At 40.3% G+C, this 22,526-nt stretch overlaps 1 protein-coding gene across 2 annotated transcripts in view; it reads right to left on the bottom strand.

Annotated features, from left to right (window-relative positions):
- EMB2763 (ribonuclease II family protein) overlaps nucleotides 1-21,774 on the bottom strand; it is a 253,929-nt gene extending 232,155 nt beyond the window's left edge. Inside the window, exons 1-2 of one of the 2 annotated variants that reach the window (XM_089406033.1) lie at nucleotides 21,406-21,774; nucleotides 21,178-21,290 (exon numbers count right to left, since the gene is read on the bottom strand). In XM_089406033.1, the coding sequence (XP_089262159.1) occupies nucleotides 21,178-21,231 (54 nt within the window). In that variant the 5' untranslated portion in view covers nucleotides 21,232-21,290; nucleotides 21,406-21,774. The remainder of the gene's footprint in view (nucleotides 1-21,177; nucleotides 21,291-21,405) is intronic. The other variant, XM_089406032.1, reaches the window with a different exon arrangement.
- Between the last annotated feature and the right edge of the window lie 752 nt (nucleotides 21,775-22,526).

Raw genomic sequence — 22,526 nt, 5'->3', positions numbered from 1 at the left:
AGATGATCAAGATCCTTCGTTGGAATCTTCATTGGAAGGTTCACCTACTGGAAGAAGCAAGTGTCTCGTCAGGAATTCCTACCTGTATGGGATTCAAGGAGTGATGGGATGATGTCTTTACCCACCATTTTGTGGGTGATATCCCTAGGAGAAAATTTTCACTAAGATGGTCCTCAGCCGGCAACTAGCAACCCCTTGCAGCCACCAACTAGCTCGTTGTGCCACTTATCCGCCACCTAAGCCAGCCATGTGCTCCCTCACCTATCTGTCATGATCATATGTTTGAACGTGGGTCTCCCAAACCTAAAGGTATGCCTTGTCATTTGGTAATTGAGTATTGTAGTTTACTTATCATGGAGACCTTTGGGCATGAAGAATGGAGGGATTCGGCAGAAACAACGGGCTAGGTCTGTGCTCTTGTCCCCTAGACCTCTTTTGGATGTTACCCTTAGACCTTAGTCCCGTGGGATCTCTTTTACTAACCTTTGGGCTCTTGGGATGGTGCTTCATGGGAAACCCCGATTTCGGTTGGGTGGGATTTCTTTTACTAACCTTTGGGCTCTTGGGATGGTGCTTCATGGGAAACCTCGATTTTAGTTGCGTGGGATCTCTTTTACTAACCTTTGGGCTCTTGGGATGGTGCTTCATGGGAAACCCCGATTTCAGTTGCGTGGTCCCACTCCCTCATCCACATACATCACTCCCACTCCGCTCATTATAACCCCATTCATCATTTCTCCAACTTGGGTCCACATTCCTCCATTGGGTCCACATAGGGTTAGCCTCCCCTTCCCCTTGCCCACACCTTGGTTCGGGCAAGGAATGATGCCCCGGAGGTTGATGCAACTGAAAGGAAAAGTAAAAGCATAATTGGCCACATTCAACAAGAAAATGTACCACAAAATGCAAAAGATGGTCGGGACAAACACATAATGCACATGAGAAAAAGCCAATGCATGAGCTCTACCCCATTCTCATGGCCATCACCCTAGTTCCTATAGGCCCTAGATGAGCCTCTTTTATCATTCAGGAACCCGTGATTGTCTCAACCCCTGGTAGGCAATGAACTGCCCCACCTCAAAGGGGGTATACACTGCTATACTTTACATATCATGCTCTTACTCCTTGAGCCCCGAGCACTTAACTAAAGAAAAATCATAAAAGGCAAAAGGCATATGAAGAAAGGTGGAAAAATCAAGGTCGGGGTAACTCATGTACCACAATTGCTCCCTCCTATACATTATACAGCCAAGTGTGGGCTTCCCCTTATTAGCTACCCTTGTACCTTGCATGTGACCCAGGATTGGCCCCTCCATGCCCTAATTCGTTCCATCACATTATCACATGCAACAACCATTTAAAAGATGTACCTTGGACATATCATCCCCTTTAAATGTAGAAAACACCAAATGGGACACTTGGTTAACCCCCCTTGGAGCTTGGAGACATTAGCTCAGGCCAAAGCTCACTATGGAAGGACATGCCATTATGAAGTGCCCACCTGTTATCCATGGTTTGTAAGCTCTAACTCGATTTCTTTAAATCACTTGTTGTACTGGAATGCAAGGGAACGCATTGGATCTTATGCAGGATTGCAAATGGTCTTCATTTTGGGTTTGGTCTCCCTATACGGGGTCCTAACTCTCCAGAGGGCTACATTGGCAGGTGTAGGGTGTGTGTAGAGAGCCATGAGCCTCCACAGCAGTAGACAACATTCCATGGATCCCCAAAGATGTTCAGAGATTGCTCGAGTTTCATCTATTGGATGAGGAAGATGCACCTAGTTCACCATGCCCAATCAGCCCCACAGTTGTATCATGCACTTCACAGATGACCCAGGACCTATATGATGATGCGGCATCACTTATACCATCATCCAAGCCCTTGTAGATGTCCTATAGGCATCTTCAGTCTATTTGGAGACCTATGAAGACAATTGTGTGCCCCCACACCCATTGGGAGCACCAAAAGTTTATTATTTGGAGAACAAGGGGCCAACCCCTTGTCCACTACTTTTGGGAGTCCTATTTCTCATTATGGCACCTATGGACTTCATCAGGCCTCTTAAAAGGCCCAATGACATGTACTATTGAATATTTGACCTCTTGAGAGGCTTATTCTTTTGTTTATGAGCTAGTTTGGTGTGATTGTCACCAAAATTTGGTTATTTCGCACATTATTTTATTCTAGGGGCTAATGTAGGCCTAATTAGCCAAATCGAACTCATTACAAGTGTATAAATACAAGTGATGTGAATTCATTTTAGCATCATCACTTGGATTGGATCATATCTACTTGTGGGATTTTCGCTATCTTTTGGGAATGAGATTTTTGGTATGAATGGATGAATTTCAATGTTTGGTTAATCTTCTTTGTCTTGGAGCTTCTATGATTGGCATATCTTGGTGATTGGATATATTCTTCTTACATGTAAGTACCATGTTAATGTTATTTTGATTATTTATGTTGTTGCATTCATGATATTGGGATTTTCGCTATTCTAGGGTTAATTTGTTGCTTTTCTTAGAACGAAATTGTGGAAATTGAATCTCTAAATAGTGATATATCATGTATGGGCCATGTTTGAATGAATGAATGTTCCTAGAGACATTTTGTCTTGATAAGTCACCAAATATTGTTGAACGAAGTATAAAGACCTTGAAGCTCCTTCCATTAAGCCCTAATGCCCAACGAAGTTGCTTTTTAGGCCTCCTTGACAAGTGGAAATAAATCCAAACTCTTGATCTTCCATGACTCCATCTCTCCCAAAGGATTAGGCATTGGTCCTCCATAGGTGATCACCTTAAAGCATATTTTTTGCACCTTCTCTCTTTCTTTCTAGGCCTAACCTACATAGGTCACCTAGGGCATCACTTATCTCACAATCTAGCCATCCAAATACTTCAATTTTTGGTCCACAACTGCGCTGGAGTTTGCTCTAGAGGCCCTCCAAATTTGAAGCAAATCCGACAGTGGGATCTCGAGATATTGCAAGCCCTAGCTGTTGAGAAATCTAGGGCATCGAGATGAAGTAATTTATCCTCTATTAATAACTGCTTGTAAATGCTTTTTACTATATAAATTAGGATCTTCTTTTACTTATATTATTATAGTGTCATTCTTCATCAAACAGCTATCAATGCATAAACCATAAAGAGACAAGAGACATAGAATATAGGCTATCAGCAAGGGACAAAACCTCTCCCACTTGAGGGGAAAACTCGAACAAATTCTTCTTCTTATAGAGACTTCAATTGATGAATACCAAGACCAAGACCCTTAACCTATTTGCCACTCCAAGACCAAGACGCAAAGCTTCCTCTTCTTCCTTGAGTCAAACTCTTTGCTTCTTCTTCTTCTTTCTCGGGTATCCTTCAGAATTTCAGCCCCTTGAATTAGGTCTGCAACTTTTGGTTCTATATCAAAAACCCTAGCTCATATAGTTGACCAACTTTTGACCCTTAACTATCTTCACTTTAGAAGGAGACTTCTTCTTGATAACTCGACTTCCCTTTGACTTGTCCTTCTCTCAATTTGGTTACTTTGGATGACTGTAACCTTCTCGTCCTTCCTGCAGTAGATGATCCTCTTCTTCTTCGCACGTGTGACAGAAGAACAGCCCTAAAAGCAAACCCAAAACAAATCTGAAAATGATGTTAAGGACTTCTCTCTTCTTCCTCTTCTCTTCACTAATGATTAGGCTCTTTCCCAAGTGATCTTCGCACTTCTTGATTTCAAACCTGCTTGACCGGAATTTTGTCCTCCAAATGAAATCTGAACTGCCCTATTTATAGTTGTTTCCCCATCAATTAGGCTAACTTGTTGGAGGGTGAGCCAACATGTCATTTTGTGAAGACCTTTTATTCCATCTTGCAACCAACTTGTAGGAGGTGTCTTTGCTTGGCCTTGGAGGGTCTTCTTGTAAATTTAATGACATACAAAAATGTAACATGCCCAAGAAGGGTCCTTCATACATGACACTGACTCAAATTGGAGAGCCCCTCATTGATTATACTTCACCTCCTTGAACACACACTCAGGGTTTTGATCACTCCATCACCTCCCCTCTCCAATGTAACCATCACCTTAAGCAACCTATTTATTGCACCCCTTCCTTCCCTCTAATCACGACCTTGTGGCAGCTACGAAGCCTGATATTATAAACAATGGCTGTGATAGGGAGTTGTTGAGAGTGATCATTCATTCCACCATTGAGTACTTAGAGGGAAAGCCCTACACTTCTAGGTTGGCATATTCTCCTTCTCCTAAGGCTTCCTTTTACCTCTAATGGAGATCATATTATCCCACCTCCCACCTGCTTCATCCTCCATACAAATGTATCTGCATTCGCTTCGGGATTTGCTACATGAGTAGTTATACTAGCAGGCATATGTATATTGGTATGATGATATGTTGGTTGCACTGGCTTTATGATTACACTTAGCATTAGCATTATTATATGCATGTTAGGGTAGGATGCATTGCATGTTGATTTTTGCATTAGAACTAATGACATATGATATTTCTCATGGTAGATTAGCAGCATTTAGGTTCAAAATTTGAAGAATTTATCTTTATGGATCGATTTTATGGGTCTAATCCAAGCATGTGTGATCATAAGAAGTTGTGAAAGCATGTTGTCCCGTGTTTTTCATCTATGATATATGCAGGTAACAGGTCTACGGTGTACCAAGAGATTGTTGGTATTCGAGTAACTTCGCCCACTTTTCGAGAGATCGCGTCTCAGCTGGAGCCAGATGTTACCCACCATTTTGTGGGTGATGTCCCTAGAAGAAAATTTTCTCCAAAATGGTACTCAGCTGGCAACCCCTTGCAGCCACCAATTAGCTCATTGTGCCACTTCTCCGCCACTTGAGCCAGCCATGTGGTCCCTCACCCATCTGTCATGATCATATGTTTGAAGGTGGGCCTCCCAAACCTAAAGGTATGCCTTGCCATTTGGTAATTTTGTATTGTAGTTTACTTACCATGGAGACTTTTGGGCATGAATTAATGGAGAGATATGGTAGAAAGAGTGGGCTAGGTTTGTGCTCTTTTCCCCTAGACCTCTTTTGGACGTTACCCTTGGACCCTAGTCCTGTGGGATCTCTTTTACTGACCTTTGGGCTCTCAGGATGGTACTTCATGGGAAACCCCGATTTCGATTGCGTGGTCCTGCTCCCTCATCCACATATATCACTCCCCCTCCGCTCAATATAACCCCATTCATCATTTCTCCCACCTGGGTTCACATTCCTCCACTGGGTCCACATAGGGTTAGCCTCCCCTTCCCCTTTCCCACACCTTGGGTCAAGCCTGGAATGATGCCCCGGAGGTTGATGCAACTAAAAATAAAAGTAAAAGCATAATTGGCCACATTCAACAAGAAAATGTACCACAAGATGCAAAAGATGGTTGGACCAAACACTTTTAGCACATCGGAAAAAACCAATGCATGAGATCTACCCCATTCTCATGGCCATCACCCTGGTCCCTATAGGCCATAGGTGAGCCTCTTTCTTCATTCAGGAACCCGTGATTGTCCCAACCCCTAGTGGGCAATGAACCACCCCACCTCAAAGCAGGTATCCACTGCTATAATTTACATATCATGCTCTTACTCCTTGAGCCCCGAGCAGTTAACCAAAGAAAAATCATAAAAATAAAAAGGCATATGAAGAAGCGTGGAAAAATTAAAGTCGAGGTAACTCATGTACCACGATTGCTCCATCCTATACATTATACACCCAGGTGTGGGCTTGCCCTTATTAGCTACCCTTGTACCTTGGCATGTGACCCAAGATTGCCCCCTCCATGCCCTACTCCATTCCATCACTTTATCACATGCCACCACCATTTGAAGGATGTACCTTGGACATATCATCCCCTTTAAAAGTAGAAACCACCTAATGGGGCACTTGGTTAACCCCCCTTGGAGCTTGGAGACATTAGCACATGCCAAAGCCCACTATGGAAGGGCATGTCATTATGAAATGCCCACCTGTTATCCATGGTTTGTAAGCTCTTTAACTCGATTTCTTTAAATGACTTGTTGTACTGAAAGGCAAGGGGACGCATTGGATCTTATGCAAGGTTGCAGATAGTCTCCATTTTGGGTTTGGTCTCCCTATACAGGGTCTTAACTCTCTAGACGGCTACATTGGCAAGTGTAGGGTGTGTGTAGAGAGCCATAGGCCTCCACAGCAGTAGACAACATTCCATGGATCCCCAAAGATGTTCAGAGATTGCTTGAGTTTCATCGATTGGACGAGGAAGATGCACCTGGTTCACCATGCCCAACCGGCCCCACAATTGTATCATGCACTTAGCAGATGACCCAGGACCTGTATGATGATGTGGCATCACTTATACCATCATCCAAGCCCTTGCAAATGTCCTACAGGCATCTTCGGTCTATGTGGACACCTATGACGACACTTGTGTACCCCCACACCCATTGGGAGCACCACAAGTTTATTATTTGGAGAACACGGGGCCAACCCCTTGTCCACTACTTTTGGGAGTCCTATTTTTCATTATGGCACCTATGGACTTCATTAGGCCTCTTAAAAGACCCAACAACATGTACTATTGATCATTCGACCTGTTAGGAGGCTTATTCTTTTGTTTATAAGCTAGTTTGGTGGGATTGTCACTAAAAGTTGGTTATTTTGCACATTATTTTATTCTAGGGGCTAACGTAGGCCTAATTAGCTAAATCGAACTCATTAGAAGTGTATAAATAGAAGTGATCTGAATTCATTTTAGCATCATCACTTGGATTGGATCGTATCTACTAGTGAGATTTCCGCTATCCTTTGAGGATGAGATTTTTGGGATGAATGGATGAATTTCGATGTTTGGTTAATCTTCTTTGTCTTCGAGCTTCTATGATTGGCATATCTTGGTGATTGGATATAAACTTCTTACATGTAAGTACCATGTTAATGCTATTTTGATTCTTTATGTTGTATTCATGATATTGGGATTTTCGCTATTCTAGGGTTAAATTGTTGCTTTCCTTAGAACGAAATTGTGGAAACTGAATCTCTAGATAGTGATATATCATGTATGGGCCATGTTTGAATGGATAAATGTTCCTAGAGACATTTTATCTTCATGTCACCGAATATTGTTGAATGAAGTATAAAGACCTTGAAGCTCCTTCCATTAAGCCCTAATGCCCAACGAAGTTACTTTTTAAGCCTCCTTGACAAGTGGAAATAAATCCAAACTCTTGATCTTCCATGACTCCATCTCTCCCAAAGGATTAGGCACTGGTCCTCCATAGGTGATCACCTTAAATCATATTTTTTGCACCTTCTCTCTTTCTTTCTAAGCATAGCCTACATAGGTCACCTAGGGCATCACTTATCTCACAATCTAATGATCCAAATAACTTGATTTTTGGTCCACAAATGTGCTAGAGTTTGCTCTAGAGTCCCTCCAAACTTGAAGCAAATCCAATGGTGGGATCTCGAGATATGGCAAGCCCTAGCTCGAGGACTGTTTCTTGCCCTAGGTTTCCCTTGGCTAGTGACCTCATTGGGATTATTGCATCAAATTCAAAGAAAAAATCTCCTTTAATCCCTTTCTCCCCCCTCAATTAGGTCAAGCACACCCTTGGTTGATAAATTCCATCCCCTTGACCTAATTCTAGGTCCACTCATTCCTGTGTGGTCCCACAACCTTTTGAAGATAATGCCACAAAGACCACTTGGTATCTAAGTTTCCACAAGGATCTTAGGGTCTACAAATCTCCTTGATAAGTCATATACTCAAACCCTAGACCTTAGGATTCTCCTAAGCCCTTCCTAGAGAGTCTTTCATCTTGCTTTCCAAGCAAGCTAGCCATATATTTGAGTCTCTCTTGTGAATAGGCTTCTAAGATCACCTTTCACCCTATCATTGATCCATTCATCTTCGTGATCCTCATTATACCGAATCTCCTCCCATCGGTGAAAGTCCTTAAAGAGCAAGAAGCCTTAGTTGAGGTGACAGTGGGCTATCGATCCATTGTTGCCCTTGACCTAGTAGTTGCCCTATAGGACCCCCTTCTAGGACCCCTGCTAGTTTGAGCTATAGCAATGTTGAAAGAAGTGAAGTAGATCAAGGAATTGAAGTTCTTTCAATCAAGGAAGCTGTTGAAGGAAGTCTAGATGACCTAAAAGGAAAATGAGGTATGTATGCTTGTATTTGATACAATAGAGTCATGTCATATAGTTGCAGGTAACATGGATAAATGCTCTATCTCGAGAGCATGATCAAAAGGAAGGATCTCTTCCTTTGAAAGGATGCAAGAAGGCATGGGTCACACATTGCCTAGATGAAATCAACATAATATGTCCTCATATGAAATATGAGGTGGTTGACAATATTTGTAGGAACTCTAATTGAAAGTTCCTGGAAAGGAAATGTGTGAAGAAAGAAAGAGATCATGAAATATGCAACTATGGAGAAAGCAATCAACATCCAAGGACTAAAAGATTCGACTATGATATCTCCATGAAAGATGCGAAGACCTTGATGAAGTTGGAAAAAAAAGAGACCCTTAACAATATATATCTTTTGGAGATGTGTCAATATGTATGCAGGATGCTAATGCTCACAAGAAGATGTCATGATGAAAGACCATCACAAAGGTAATTTTGATTTAATGTTCATTTCTTATTTTTGAATAATATCTAGATGGGCTTATGCAGGGTTGCCAAGGGAAGAGTTGTGGATGTCTTCCACAACCGATGCCCATGTAGCAGGATGAAAGATCCTTAAGGAAACATGGCATGAAGGAAGACCAAATATGGACTAATGGATCACTTTCCAATGAAAGGAATGATGACATGACTGACTCGTGGATGAAAGTGATGGATGTTGCTTACAAATTAGCTTCAAAAGATGTAGACTCTATGACAAAGAAGAAATTCATGACATCAAAGGAAGGATTTCTACAAGCAATTGGTTGTTCCATGATCTCCACCAAAACAGCGGCTAGAAGCAAGTCCCTGGTCAAAAGGGAGCTTGGACAAATCCTTGATTAAGAGGGAGCTTGGGTACATTCCTTTTATGGAATGGGTTGGTCATCCCTAGTTAAGAGGGAGTGATAGATATGGTTCTCTACTTCATGTGTCATGCACTAGAATAGGACTAACAGCGGTAAGTCTTAGTGAAGGCCATGAGAGGAGATAGACACATCATTCTTGTCTTCACTTGGGAAGATAGAATGGAGGATTGGGTAAGCATCTGGCATCTGATACTCTTTGAGGATGTGGTAGGGCATCCAAGATAAGAGTAGTCGTAGAGGACCGATATTCTTTAAGGACTGGGAATCCAAGATAAGAATAGTCCTGGTGGAACACACTCGAAGAACCCGAGTAGGGTGTGTTCTGAGAGAGGCAATGATGAGGGTATCTATAAATCATTAGTCTCGCCAGCATTGTGCTCTAATCTTGTGGAGAGATAGAGTTGTTAGTGACAATGTTGGAGGATATGAAGTTATATAGATGGGTTACCAATCTGACTCTTCTTATGAGAATTCTTCATATTGAGAATGTCCAAGTACCTTGTATGGATTATGAATACCTCCCTAGTTAAGAGGGAGTGTTGAAATATGTAACTAGGTTCGGTCTTCATAATGACAGATGTAATCATGATTTTATGTATTTAATGAAAAGAGAAAAATAAATTTATTATTGTGAGTCTTGAGGCATGGGTTTCATGCTCAAGAGAATTTATTTTTATAGGTCAAAGCACCCATTGAGTGCTTCTAGGTTTGTTATAAAGTCATTGAGTCATTGTCATGTATGAATGACCCTTTTGGGCATGTTACATATTGTAAAGAAAATTATTTGAGTCAAATTAGAGTCAAAAGACCCTCCAAGACCAAGTCAATCATGCAAGCATCAAGTCGGCCTAATGGAGCAACAAGTCAACCTAAGGACATGTCAAGTCAGCCTAATAGGAGGCTCAAGGAAGCCTATATATAGGGCACTCGGCCTCATTTGGAGAACACACTCACACTCACACAAGTTTGATCATAAAGAAGAAAAGAAGTGCGAAGAAGAGGAGGTCGAAGGAAGAAGAAGAAGTCGAAGTTTTGGGTTTTGTTTTGGGCTACTTCTCTCCACACGTGCGAAGGAATTAGGGCACATATTGTTGTTGTAAAGCCGAGTTGCAGAAGCGAAGTTAGGTCACCAAAAAGAGTTGTTTTGAAAGCCGAGTTCTCTAAGAGAAAGAATCTACCTAAGTAGAGAAGCGAAGTTGCAGTAGAAGTTGCAGTAAAAGTTGCAGTCGAAGTTGCAGTTTTTGGGCAAGTCGAAGTTGCAGTTTTTGAGCAAGTCGAAGTTGTAGTTTGTGGGAAAGTCGAAGTTGCAGTTGTAGGATATGTCGAAGTTGCTGGAAAAAGGAGTTACTCAAAGAAGGAGAATTGAATTAGTCTTGGAAGGGTTCTTGGTCAAGGGTCTAGGTCTTGGAATTCATCAATTGAAAATTCTATAAGAAGAAGAATTCGTTGGATTTTCCTCCCAATCTTGGAGAGGTTTTGGCCCTGGCTGATCGCCTACATCTTGTGTCCTATGTCTCATTGTTCTTTATGGTTTGGTAGTTGTTTGATGAAAAAAGAACACGTAATAATAATCAAGTACAAGAATAACCTAATTAAGAAAAGTAAAAATTCCTCACAAGCAATTACCATTATAAGAAAAATCATCTAATATCTCTGTCCTAGATTTCTCAACACTATGGTCGCTCATAACTCCAAGAAGTACCCCAAGCCCCCAAAAGCTCCAAGAGTTCAATGTCCAACTCAAGCGGGACCCTCATGGGAGGGTCTTTCCACAACTCCAGGTCTCTCTCGAAAGGCTAAGAATTTGACCTTCCATAAGTGCTTGGTGAGGATGTTTGCGACCTGCTCATCAGTCTTGATGCGTTGGAGCCTTATTGCTCCCCGTTGTACCATATCTCGGATAAAGTGGCACCTGATATCAATGTGCTTGGAGCAGTGGTGGAACACGGGATTCTCTGAAAGGGGAATCCCACTCCGGTTATCGCAGAAGATCAGGTGGTATCTTGCATGTGCTCAAATAACTCACTAAAGAGCTTCCTCAACCAAATAGCCTCACAACAAGCCATACTAGCTGCAATGTATTCGGCCTCGACGGTGCTTAAAGCAACCGATTTTCTTGCTCATCCAAGAAATTGAAGCAAACCCTAATGAGAAGCAACATCCAGACGTGCCTTTTCGATCCACTACACTGCCAGCCCAATCAGCATCAGTATATCCATGTAACCTCAAATTCTCGGGAGTGTATCTCAATCCATAGTTGATTGTGGCACGGGGATATATCAAGAGATTCTTAGCAGCAATCCAATGTATGTGATGAGGCTCAACCATAAATTGACTCAACATATTCACAGCAAAGCATATGTCCGGACGGGAGTTTACCAAGAACATAAGGGTCCCCACAAGTTGTCTATATTCAGAAGGGTTTGCCAATTCGGGCACAGCAGCACTTCCACATAACTTCTTGAAGTTGAGTTCCATCGGAGTAGACACAGACTTGCAATCCACCATCCCACATCTCTCGAGCAACTTCACAATATATTTTCCTTGAGAAAGGAAAATCTCACCTCGCTTTTGGCAGACCTCCAAACCTAGGAAGTAGTGCATCAGTCCTAGGTCCTTCATTTCAAATTCAGAAGCCAACTACCTCTTGCATTGATAAATGAGAGGTTCTGCACTTGTCAAAAAGAGATAATCTACATAAAGGACCAAAATGAGAGGCATGTCCTTTTCAACCTTGAAGTATAAGTTAGGATCAAAATCACTCCTCGTAAATCCCAGCTTCATAAGATAATTATTAATCCTCTCATACCAAGCCCTAGGGGCTTGCTTCAACCCATAAAGGGCTTTCTTCAACCTACATACATGTGTCCTTCGATCTTGTGCTTCAAATCCATGAGGTTGTTCCAAGTAGACTTCCTCCTTAAGCGAGCCATGCAAGAAAGCAGTCTTAACGTCCATTTGATGTAGGCTCCATCCTTGAGAGGCAGCGAGAGCAATAATAGATCGGATAGTCGTATATCGGGCAACCGGTGCAAATATCTCGCCATAGTCCACTCATTTTTTAGAGAATCCTCGAGCAACGAACCTAGCCTTATATTTTTCAGCACTCCCATCAACTCCATGTTTGATTTTGTAAAGCCATTTAGAAGTGACCACAAACTTGTCCTTGGGTCTAAGAACCATGTCCCAGACATCATTCTTCATGATAGAATGGTACTCCTCATTCATCGCATCCTTTCATACTTGGTGCTTTACAACTTCTTCAAACGTGCATGGCTCAACTTGAACAATAGTACTCATAGCAACCAAATATCCTTGGTACATGTTCGGCGTCTTACTTTCACGAAATGTCCCTCTTGGAGCAGTATGTCTTTCAGCATCTTCGAGAGTATCTTTGAGCCATAGGGGTCGTTTCCTTGAGGCAGAGGGATCACCAGGGGTTAGATCAATAAGATCCATCGGAATATCAACATCGGGCATAGGCTCATCTGTTGGAGGTTCATCCTATTTTTCTACAGCATCATCATTGTCCTTCCTTGGAATGGGGAGATCTCTAGCTTTCCCAAGGGTAGTATCTTCATCAAAGGTGACATCATGGCTTACTTCCACATCTCTTTGACCAAGCACATAGATTCTATATGCCTTTGAATTTTCACTATAGCCCACAAATATACCTTTCTTCCCAGATGCTTCCAACTTGTTTCTTTTCTCTTTAGGCACATGAAAATACACGTAACAACCAAAAACTCTAAAATGAGAAACATCAGGTTTCTTACTAATGAAGTCCTCCTCGGGAGTCTTAAAATCCAAAGCTTGATGCGAGCTCCTATTTTGAACATACAAAGCAGTGTTGGCAGCTTCTCCCCATAAGAACTTCGGCAGGCCTTGACCATGGAGCATGACATGGGTGGCTTCCATGATTGTTCAGTTCTTCCTTTCAGCAACACCATTTTGCTCAGGAGTGTATAGAATAATTGTCTCCCTCTTAATGTCAGCCTCTTTGCAAAAGTCATTGAACTCATTTTATTCATATTTGGTTCCACTGTTGGTCCTCAATATCTTGATTTTCTTCCCTGTTTGATTTTCCACCAATGCTTTGAAAGAATGAAACCATTTGAACACTTCATCCTTCTTCCTCAAGAAATAGATCCATGTTTTGCATGAGAAGGCATCCACAAAGATACATAGTATAAGTATCCTCCCAATGATGTTACGGGCAACATACCAAATAGGTCAGAATGGACCAATTGAAGAATATCAGTAGTTTGGCTTTTACTAGAAGGGAATGGTCCCCTTGTAAGTTTCTCAGTTGCACAACCCTGACAAACTCCTTCATGATTCATGTTGAACTCTAGCATACCTGTGACCATCTTCCTTAGCCCAAGTAAGGCTTTGTAATGAAGGTGGGGAAATCTCAAGTGCCATAATTCAGATTGAAGAGAAGTATTGCAAGTCAAGGATCCCAAAAGACTTCCTCCAACTTGATAGAGACCATCAACCCTAAATCCAAGTGTGAATGCATTTTTACGGTTTCTTTGCCAAATACGTACCTTTCCATCAATGAATGCTACTTTGAAGCCTTTATCTTCCATCACAGAAATAGACACCAGGTTCTTTTTCAAACCGGGCACATACAATACTTCTTTTAGATGAATGGTTTGACCTTGATTCGAGTGAAAAGTGACAATACCTATCCCTTTCACAGGGTAAGTGGCATTGTCTCCAAGTATGGTTTCCAAATTAGTCTTTTTTTCAACCGAATTTGAGAGGGCTTCCTTGTACCCAGTGAAGTGCCTTGAGGCTCCACTATCAATCAACCAACGATCCAAGGTATCTTGGAGAGAGGTAATAGATAGAGCGGAAATAAGAGAAAACTCATCTTGGTTTTCTCCAAGATCACTTTCCTCATACCTGGAATTTCTCGTCCTTTTGGGAGGTCGAACATTACCATATTGAGCAGGAGAGCATTCATTTTTCCTTTATTGTTGAACCTGGTGTTCCTTTGATTTCCATTGCCTTTGAAATTGTTGTTGTTGTTGTCATCATCCCTTGGAGAATTCTTCTTGTGAGGATACTCTCTAGCATAGTGGCCGAACCTGCTACAATTGTAGCACCTTCCTTTTCTTCCTTCTTTAATTCCCTGCTTGAATCCTTGACCCTGTCTCCTTGGACCATCATTATTTTTCCTCTTAGCATGAGCAGAGAAAGCAATAGGTTCATTTCCATTTGAAGGCGCGTCTCTCTCCATCATCCTCGTCTCATCTTGAGTGCATCTAGCCAATAATTCATCGAAACTAGAAATCCTGTCATTGTTGAGAATGGTGGTGTTAAACATATCCCATGCTCTTGAAAGACCTCCAAGTGTAATGAGAGTGAGGTCCCTATTAGCAATAACTTCTCCAATAGATAGTAGGTGTCATTCTTGATTTGTGTTATTCTCATAGAGTAGGATTGGATACACTCTCCTTTATCCATCTTGATGTCCTTCAACTTGTTCTTGAGAAAGGGGATTTGATTTGCATTGTTTACTTTGAACATCTCAACCAGCTTATCATACATCTCCTTATAAGTTCCCTAATCAGAAATATAGGAAACCAAATTCTTTTGAATGGAGTCTATGATAATTCTCTTCACTGACCTCACATTTCTATCTTTGCAGCAGCAGGTGCATTTGAAGGAGGCTCTACCACTCTTCCCTGCACATAGTCCATGGCATCATGCTCTTCCAAAGTCAAGCCCAAAGTCATCTTCCATGCATGATAGTCAAACTTGTCCTTGAGATTATCGTCAGATTTGAAATAAGATGTAGTAGCCATTAAGGCTAGACCAATAATCTTGTCTAACAGATCTCCCTTAGTGATTGCTTTTCTCTCTCTTGCTTGGGCTTTGTCTTCACCTGTGCTCTGATACCATGTTAAATTTTGTTAACAATGGTATGTTCCAAGCTTAGCACAATTACTTCAATGTACTTTAGCAGCCCAATGACAATTTCCAATTTAGTTTCCAATAGCAATCACATTGACAGTGAAAGTAGAAAGAACATGAAACAAAATGCAGAAGACAAGCCAAGACAAGAGAACACCAGATTTGGCAGATGCCAGGGAAAAACCCCAATGTGGGGAAAAGCCTTTGATCAATTCTTCTTATTATTATATCAAATGTTTAGTAGAGAGAGAGTAAAAAAAGTCAAAGTTGACCTGCCAAATCAAAGTCAAAACAGTCCTATCAAATCTGAGGTCAAATTCAACCCTAACCAGAAAGTCAACGATGGTCAAAATAGCAACATAATGTCTCCTTTGAAGCTCGATCAAACCCAGTCAAACTCGGTTTGAACAGGAGGTCAAAATCAGCCCAGAATAGTCCTAAAGTCAGCAGTCAAACTTTTTCCCTGAAGTCTCCGGTCTACCTGCGTTTTTTTGTTGCAGTCAAAGTGCCCAAAATGCCTTAATTTCTATGCCAAGGTGTACACCCTGCCCAAACAGAAATCTACCCAAAAAATCGAAGTCAAAATCTCCTTGGAAAGTCAAAGTCAACACTAGTCAGACTACATGAAAATCTGAAATTTTGGACCCTATAATTTTCTCTGAAATTCGTCCTCCTTTGCCACACATGTGAGTGAGAGAATATGCCCAATAGTTGTATGAACCAATGAGAGAAGGAGAGAGAAGAATGTGTGAGTGATGATGATGCCAAATGAGGTGAGAGGACACTTGTATTTATACAAGTCGTTGAGGGTGAAGAGACATGTCTATTGGGCTTCATGAGCCTACATGATGATGTGGCTGACCTGAACAATTTGCACATGTGTGGGCATAAATTCAAAAACACACTTCTGCTTGTCCAAATTAGATGATCTTTAGATCAATTTTGGTCCTCTCGAAAAGAAGAATTCAATGCAATCATTATCTCCATCAAATGAGTTGTCCAAAGTGGAATTTGGCCCTAGTTGCCAATTTTAATAGTTCTCCACATTTGAGTCCTTGATTGGACAATTATCAAGGTTCAACAGGATTTAGTATCGCCTTTGATGTATCATTTTATTTGGCATTTCCCACATCATATATATTAGTGCTTTCTTCATATGTGTACCAATGTGTTTATCTAATGATGTTGTTGCTTTATATGTTTAAAACCTGAAAATATATATATATATATATATATATTGCATTTTTTATGTTTGTCGTGGTTTTCCGATTTTTGCTCATTTTTTCACCATGTTTTCTAGACCCTTGCCGATTTTTTGCTGGTGCTGATTTTTTCAACACTGGTTACCAGCATTGAGGAACCTCTATTGTTATGCAACAGACTTCCAAATCAGGTGGAATCTAGACTGTCTATAACGTTTCCTTATGAAATTGAGGCCATTAAAAATAGCCCAAAATAGTTGGGCTATTTATTGAAGCCAAATGACTACAGGGTGGTGGACTAGTTATGGTTACCCAGGAAGATGGAAGAAAGAATCAATATTCAGTGCCATAGGTGGCTCACAATGGGAAGTTGTCTTATGTTAATTAAATCTATTCTGGAAAGCATTCCAGTTTATTGGTTTGCTTTGGCTCACTTTCAAAATGGCATCTTAGACAAGATAATAAGGAGGTGCTTCAGGTTTCTTTGGTCTGGAAAATGTCGAAAATAGTAGCGAGAAAGGTTCCTTGATTTGTGCCTTAATCAAAGGGACCTCAAGGAGTTCTTCCTTAGCATGCTTGAATTCCTATAAGTTAGGAATCAATTCCTATTAGTTAGGAGTTAATTCCTATAAGTTATTACAAATTCCTAAGATTTAGGATGAGTCCCTACAAATTAGGACAAGCTCCTATAATTTAGGATGAGCTTCTAAAAGTTAGGACAAGTTATGAAATAGTTAAATAATGTGCAAAAATGGAAGGTTGAGTTCATTGTCTTCTAGTGCAAGTTAACTTGGAAAAGGACGAGTGACAAGTCTTTAATTCTAGATCAAGACTTAGGACGAGTTGCATGAGCTACTTCAATTTAGTTAACAACTCAACCACCAGTTTGATTCCTAAAATATTGACTTGCCAGATTTAGCCATTCAAATTGCTTATAAGGAAGAGCAAAGGCACAATTGTAATCATTCTTCTTCAGCACAAATATTGTGTGTGAGCTTGTGAGAGAGTGGGACAAGAAGGAGCTTGTATTATGGTTGGTAGAGAGCAATTTTCCTTGGGAATTGCACTAGGAAATAGGAGAAAAATCCTATTAAATAGGAGCAGCCTATGCGCTAGGATTTAGGAGGATTTGCACTAGGAAATAGGCCTCCAAGATTGCGCAAAGGAGAAGAAAAGAACATCACGGTCTTGCAAATAGGTTCAACTTAGTACAAGCAAAGGGAATCAAATTGTATTCTCTATTGAAACAAGGTGTATTTGTAAAAGATCTATTGCTCAGTATGCTATCAATAAAATTATCAAGAAAGCAAAGGGTTTTCCCAGTTGGGTTCTGTTAATTTTAAATAACAATGGTATGTTCTATGCTTTAGCACAATTTACTTCAATGTTTCTTATCAGCCCAATGACAATTTCCAATTATATCCAGTAGCAATCACATTAACTTAAACACATTGATAGTAAATGCAGATAGAACATAAAAACATGTGTAGAAGACAAGCCAAGACAAGAGGACACAAGATGTGGCGGATGTCAGATAAAAACCCCAATGTGGGAAAACCCTTTGATCAAACCTTCTTATTATTCTTCAATAGTTCAGCAGAGAGAGTACAAATATCAAATTAACTTGCCCAAAACAGTCCTGTCAAATCAGCAGTCAACTGCAGCCCTAACCAGAAAGTCAATGGTGGTCAAAGCAGCTCCAAAATGTCCTCCAAGTAGCTCGGTCAACAACAGATAAATTCGGCCTTCCAAGAGGGTCAAAGTCAGCCCAAAACAAATCAGTCAAAGGAGAGAGAAAACCCTGCTGTAAATTCTGCAGTCAACGTTGAAGTCAACTTGTCCCACTCACCTCGAAAACTGTGCCAGTCAATGTGGCCTCCAAAAATCAAAATTTTGCCCACAAGAACGAAATCAACGTTGGTCAACATTATCATGTTCCCTGAAATTTTCAGCCAGCAAACTAACCCAGAAATTCGTCCTCCTTTCACAAGTGCGAAGTAGAGAAGGCTGCCTCCAAACTGTACGAACAAATCAAGAGAGGATAGAGAGAGATATGTGATGAGATGAGTGATATCCAAATGAAGAGAGAGGTCACTCCTATTTATACACTTTGTTGAGGGTGAGAAGACACATCTATTGGGCTTATGAGCCTACATTTGACTGAGGCTGACTTTGACAATTTGTGCATGAGAGAGAATAAATTCAAAATTCCATTTCTGCTTATCAAAATTGGACCTCTCGAAAAGAGGAATCCAATGCAATAATCATCTCCATCATATGAGTTGTCCTAAGGTGGAATTTGGCCCTAGTTGCCAATTTTAACATTTTCCCTAGAAAAAATGTGTTGTTGAATTGTGTGATTGTGTATTTATTTCTATTCTTATTCCACTTCAAAATTAGTAGAGAAATTTTGTGTCTATATGTAAAGAATTTAGTTTCAGATTGTTCATATTAGCAGTTGCAGGATTTCGTGGATTTTCTACAGAAAAAAGTAGAAAGACAATGTTCCTCTTGTGAAATGTAGCACATTGGCTAAACCAAAGACAAGAGGACAGGGATTGAAAAATGTTTTCCTATTCAGGCAAGCACTGGATCCTAAGAGATTGTGGAGGGTCCTCTTTACTAGAGATTTATGGGGCAAAATTATTAGATGTGAATATTTTGTAATCTTTGTGTGGAGCAGTGGATAAATACAGAGCCCAAGTCCCATCAGGGGGCATCAAATATTTGGAAAAGGATGGTGAACGCTTTTCCTGTGTTTGGATGGTGGGATGCTTGGAAAATAGGTTGTGGCAACTGGGTTCAGCTCGGTGAGGATCCTTGGGTTGGAGCCGGTGAGGATTATTATATCTCTCTGGACTTAAGATAACATTTCAAGGATCGTGGTTGCAGATTTTTGGCTAATGTTGGGATTCCAAATCCAGGGCGAGGATGGAAGCAGCTTTGGCGCATGGCTGAGGAGCTAGATCTTCATGCTGATCTGGCTATAGAATGGAACAATTTCACTCGTTTGCTAGATCATATTCTGTGTGTTTGCGGGATAAGAAGGATGGTCCTGGAATAAAGTGGATGGTTCACTCACAGCAAAGCTGGGATATGATATGGCATCTTATGTCCTCTTTGCAGGGGAAACTAAATGGTAGTGGCATGTTATTTGGAAATGGAAGTGCTCATTGGAAACAAGGATTTTCATTCCCCTGGCCTTGACAAATAGGATTCTGAAGTGGGATGATAATCAAAAGAGGGGCTGGCAAGGTCTGAACAGATGTATATTATGCACGTCAGAGGAGGAATTGGTCAATCATGATTCATTCATTTGTGCATTGCTCTTTTACAAAACTGGTTTCGAAAAAGGTCCTCCGGGTACTTAATGCCCCTGACTGCTGGCTTTATGATTTCTTGGAGCAATGTCTATGGGAATGGGTAAGAGACCCTCAAATTAAAAAAAAAAACTTATTGAATTCCCCAGTCATGTTTTATGGGGGTTTGGCTCCAGCATAATCAAATGTTTTTCAAAGAAAAGTCTGGCAATCCAAAACTTCATAGCTCACAGTATCAGGGTGGTGTTCTTGGAGGTCAAGAGAGACCTAGCTTCTAGAGCTATCAGACCCGAAATTGAACCATCTTTTCATCAATCGATCACCTGGAGCTATTTCTATGTAACGAGTCAGGATCACCAGCTTGGTGCGACACATGAATGGTTTTTTTTCTTTCTCAAAATCATTTGTATTGCCTAAAATTGGGTGTGGGGGTTGGATCAAATACCAGGGCAGAGCTGTTAGCACTTTGGGCCCTTCCCCTGTTTGCTAAAGAATTGGATATTTCATATTTGTCATCATCAAGCAGTAGGGGATTCAAAGGTTGCGGTGGATTGGTTTCATGGACATGCTCATCTGTATAACCTCTCTGATCCCTTGGAAGAGGAGAATCAGGGAGTTACTGGATTTCTTTGTCTTGGTTTCTGTCAATAACATATATAGAAGATTCAAAGAGAGGGCAGGCCAACTCTCAAAGAGGCTACAGCTTTAGCTGAAGGCACTCTTATCTGCTCTAAATTCCAAGGTGGAGTAGCTCTGCCTGTGGCCCAAAAGCTTTATTTCTAATCTCTGTTTCTAATATGGGTTCAGGCTGGTTTTTGTATGTGGGTGATTTTTTTTTCCGTTTTTTTGCTTATGGGTATAAGCTTGGAATGTACTTTTGGCGTGCCTGTTCAGCTAGGTTAATGTTAGCAGCAGGTCAGTTTCCAGCAAGTTCTGATTCAGTCGGCTGTTGGGATGGAAGTACGTTGACCAGATCTTGACTTTTAAAGGAACTGAAGGATGTATATTTTGATTTCTGTACAGTTTTTTGCTTGGAGGACAAAATAAAGTATTTAACAATTGGACCAGTCATCTGTATTCAATCTTGGTGACTGCATTTGTAATTCACCAAATCTCAGGCATCAGCAACCTTAACGCAAACGTTCGCTTTAATGACAAGGCAAACTTTTTTATGATATTCATTGAAAAAAATCATTATAACCCATATCATTTCTTTATTGTTAAACCTATATGTGTGTGTGTTTGAACGATATATGATGTTCAAACATGTTTTTAATAAGTTATAACAAATTTAAATAAATCCGCTTTGCCAAATACAATGGCAAATTTTATCATGGGAATTTTCTTTTAAGGTTTCATTGTTTCCCCGATTTGAAAAAGAATATCAGGTGACTTTGTTGAACCAAGGAATCTAATAAAGCTAAAATCACATATATACCACTTCTGAACACGTCAGTATAAATTATTTAAAACGTAAGGAAAATCGTTTAGGTCCGTTAAGATTAAATACAAATAATGATAAATTTCTCCATAATGTGCCTTCAAGCGCTTCGCAAAACATCCCACAACAACGATAAAGCTGATAATAAATCATGTCGGAATTAAGTTCCAAACTTGCTAACATGCTTAGAAGTGGAAACATAAGACTGCTTAGGATTAAACAAGCGACCTTCATGACGCGGCCATGCTTTGTTTTCCTCACAAAGGACTTGTTCTGCAACATTGTGCCCCGCGACTCTTCCAACAAACGTTGTGGAACCCTAAACACGAAGATTATTTATGCTGAAATGATTATGTACATAATCAAAAAAATTGATTAAGTAAAGGCAACCAAAACACAAACAACACAATTTAAACATACAAGGACGGCAGAAAGCAATTTCACAGCTCTAAATACCTCAGAAATGGCCGAACAACGAGATTAGCACTTGAAAACCGCCTTTGAAATCAGAAAAATAGGTCTTCTGTGATATTCACTTTTCCACTAATTATAGCGGATGCTCGGTCCCTTCCACGGGCTGCAGAAGGTTTTCCTTCGAACGGTCAACAACTATATGAAAATAATTGAAATATTTGGAGCACCTGGTGGGTTCTCGTACACAGTAATCTGTAGGAAGAGATCGCAGTACAGACTGTGCGAAGTCCTCGCACTGCAAAAACTTGTAAAAAAACAATCGATTTTTTAAAAGCTCTCGTGGAGGTAGCTTATTTATACTACTTATATCTGTTATGTTTTAAGGCGTCGAGCGGCACCTTCGTTTGAGTGTCACAGAGGGAAGGGTCAATTCATCGTTTTCCAATTAGGGTTCACTGATATTTATTTTTGGGTGGTTAAAGCATGTTTTTTCAATAAGAGGCAATAGGAGTAAAATGATTAGGAGAGTATTTATCTCTCTACCAGCATAAATGGTCCCTTGTTTCATTAATAATTAATAAAGATTTGTATTATTATTATTATTATAATATATAATATATTTTAATAGGTAAAACAAACAAAGTAATGAGGTTTAATTTAAGTTTGTAATGAGCCAAGCATAATATGTTTTCCGTAAAGTGTGGGAGATTATCACTTCAATAAATCCAAAGACAAATAGGCTATTGTTGTGGAGGGGTCTTTTGTCCAACAAATAAGGAGTTGTATAATTAAATTTAATATATGAGTAGGTTGTAATTATCAATTAGATTATTATTAATAACTAAAAGCAATATTTTCAAGATCTTTTATTTACACAGAACATAGGTAAGTGAGATTTGTCTCTAAGCTATGTGAAGGAGAATGATAGTTTGTTTTTGAATTTTCCACATGAATAAGGGAATGGTAATTTCCTAATTAGAAAGGTTGGTATCTAATTTCCACATGAATAAGGGATTGGTAATTGCCTAACTAGAAAGGTTGGTATCTATGTTTAAATTAGAACCTCACATTTTGTGAACAATAAACCTAGAATGAAGTTCAACCACCGTTACACACTTAGGCAAAGAACAGGGTCAGTTGGTACCATGCTAGTACCATGTAAT

This window comes from Pinus tabuliformis, chromosome 2_2, assembly GCF_031772625.1.
Source record: "Pinus tabuliformis cultivar Carrire ecotype Pingquan chromosome 2_2, CPIR1, whole genome shotgun sequence".
Taxonomy (NCBI): domain Eukaryota; kingdom Viridiplantae; phylum Streptophyta; class Pinopsida; order Pinales; family Pinaceae; genus Pinus; species Pinus tabuliformis.
Note: the sequence above shows the minus strand (reverse complement) of the source record. Positions and strands in the feature narration are given on the sequence as shown.